At 63.6% G+C, this 275-nt stretch overlaps 1 protein-coding gene across 1 annotated transcript in view; it reads right to left on the bottom strand.

Moving 5' to 3' along the window:
- Positions 1-3: 3 nt before the first annotated feature.
- Positions 4-275, bottom strand: part of IGFBP4 (insulin-like growth factor binding protein 4) — a gene marked incomplete at both ends in the record, with an annotated part of 671 nt that continues 399 nt past the window's right edge. The window contains one exon of the mRNA XM_009078037.1: positions 4-68. Within this exon, the coding sequence (XP_009076285.1) occupies positions 4-68 (65 nt within the window). The remainder of the gene's footprint in view (positions 69-275) is intronic.

The following is a 275-nucleotide window of genomic DNA, read 5'->3' as shown; positions in this document are numbered from 1 at the left end:
AGCTTCACCCCCGTCTTGCGGTCCACGCACCAGCACTTGCCCCGCTGCCCATCCAGCGCCGGGTGACACTGTGGGGACACGTTTGGTGAGGGACACCCAGTCTGCCCTCCACAGCCCCATTCCCACGGGATGCCTGGCCAGGGCAACCAGGAGCTCTCACAGAGTCTTCTCCACCTCCATCCCACCCTGGGGGTTTGCAAAGGGCCACCAGCACCCTAAGGGTGGGTGCCAAGAGCCAAAAGCCAAACCTTGGCTTTGGTGGGTGCCAAGAGCCA

This window comes from Acanthisitta chloris, unplaced genomic scaffold (assembly GCF_000695815.1).
Source record: "Acanthisitta chloris isolate BGI_N310 unplaced genomic scaffold, ASM69581v1 scaffold21367, whole genome shotgun sequence".
NCBI classification, from domain to species: Eukaryota; Metazoa; Chordata; class Aves; order Passeriformes; family Acanthisittidae; genus Acanthisitta; species Acanthisitta chloris.
Note: the sequence above shows the minus strand (reverse complement) of the source record. Positions and strands in the feature narration are given on the sequence as shown.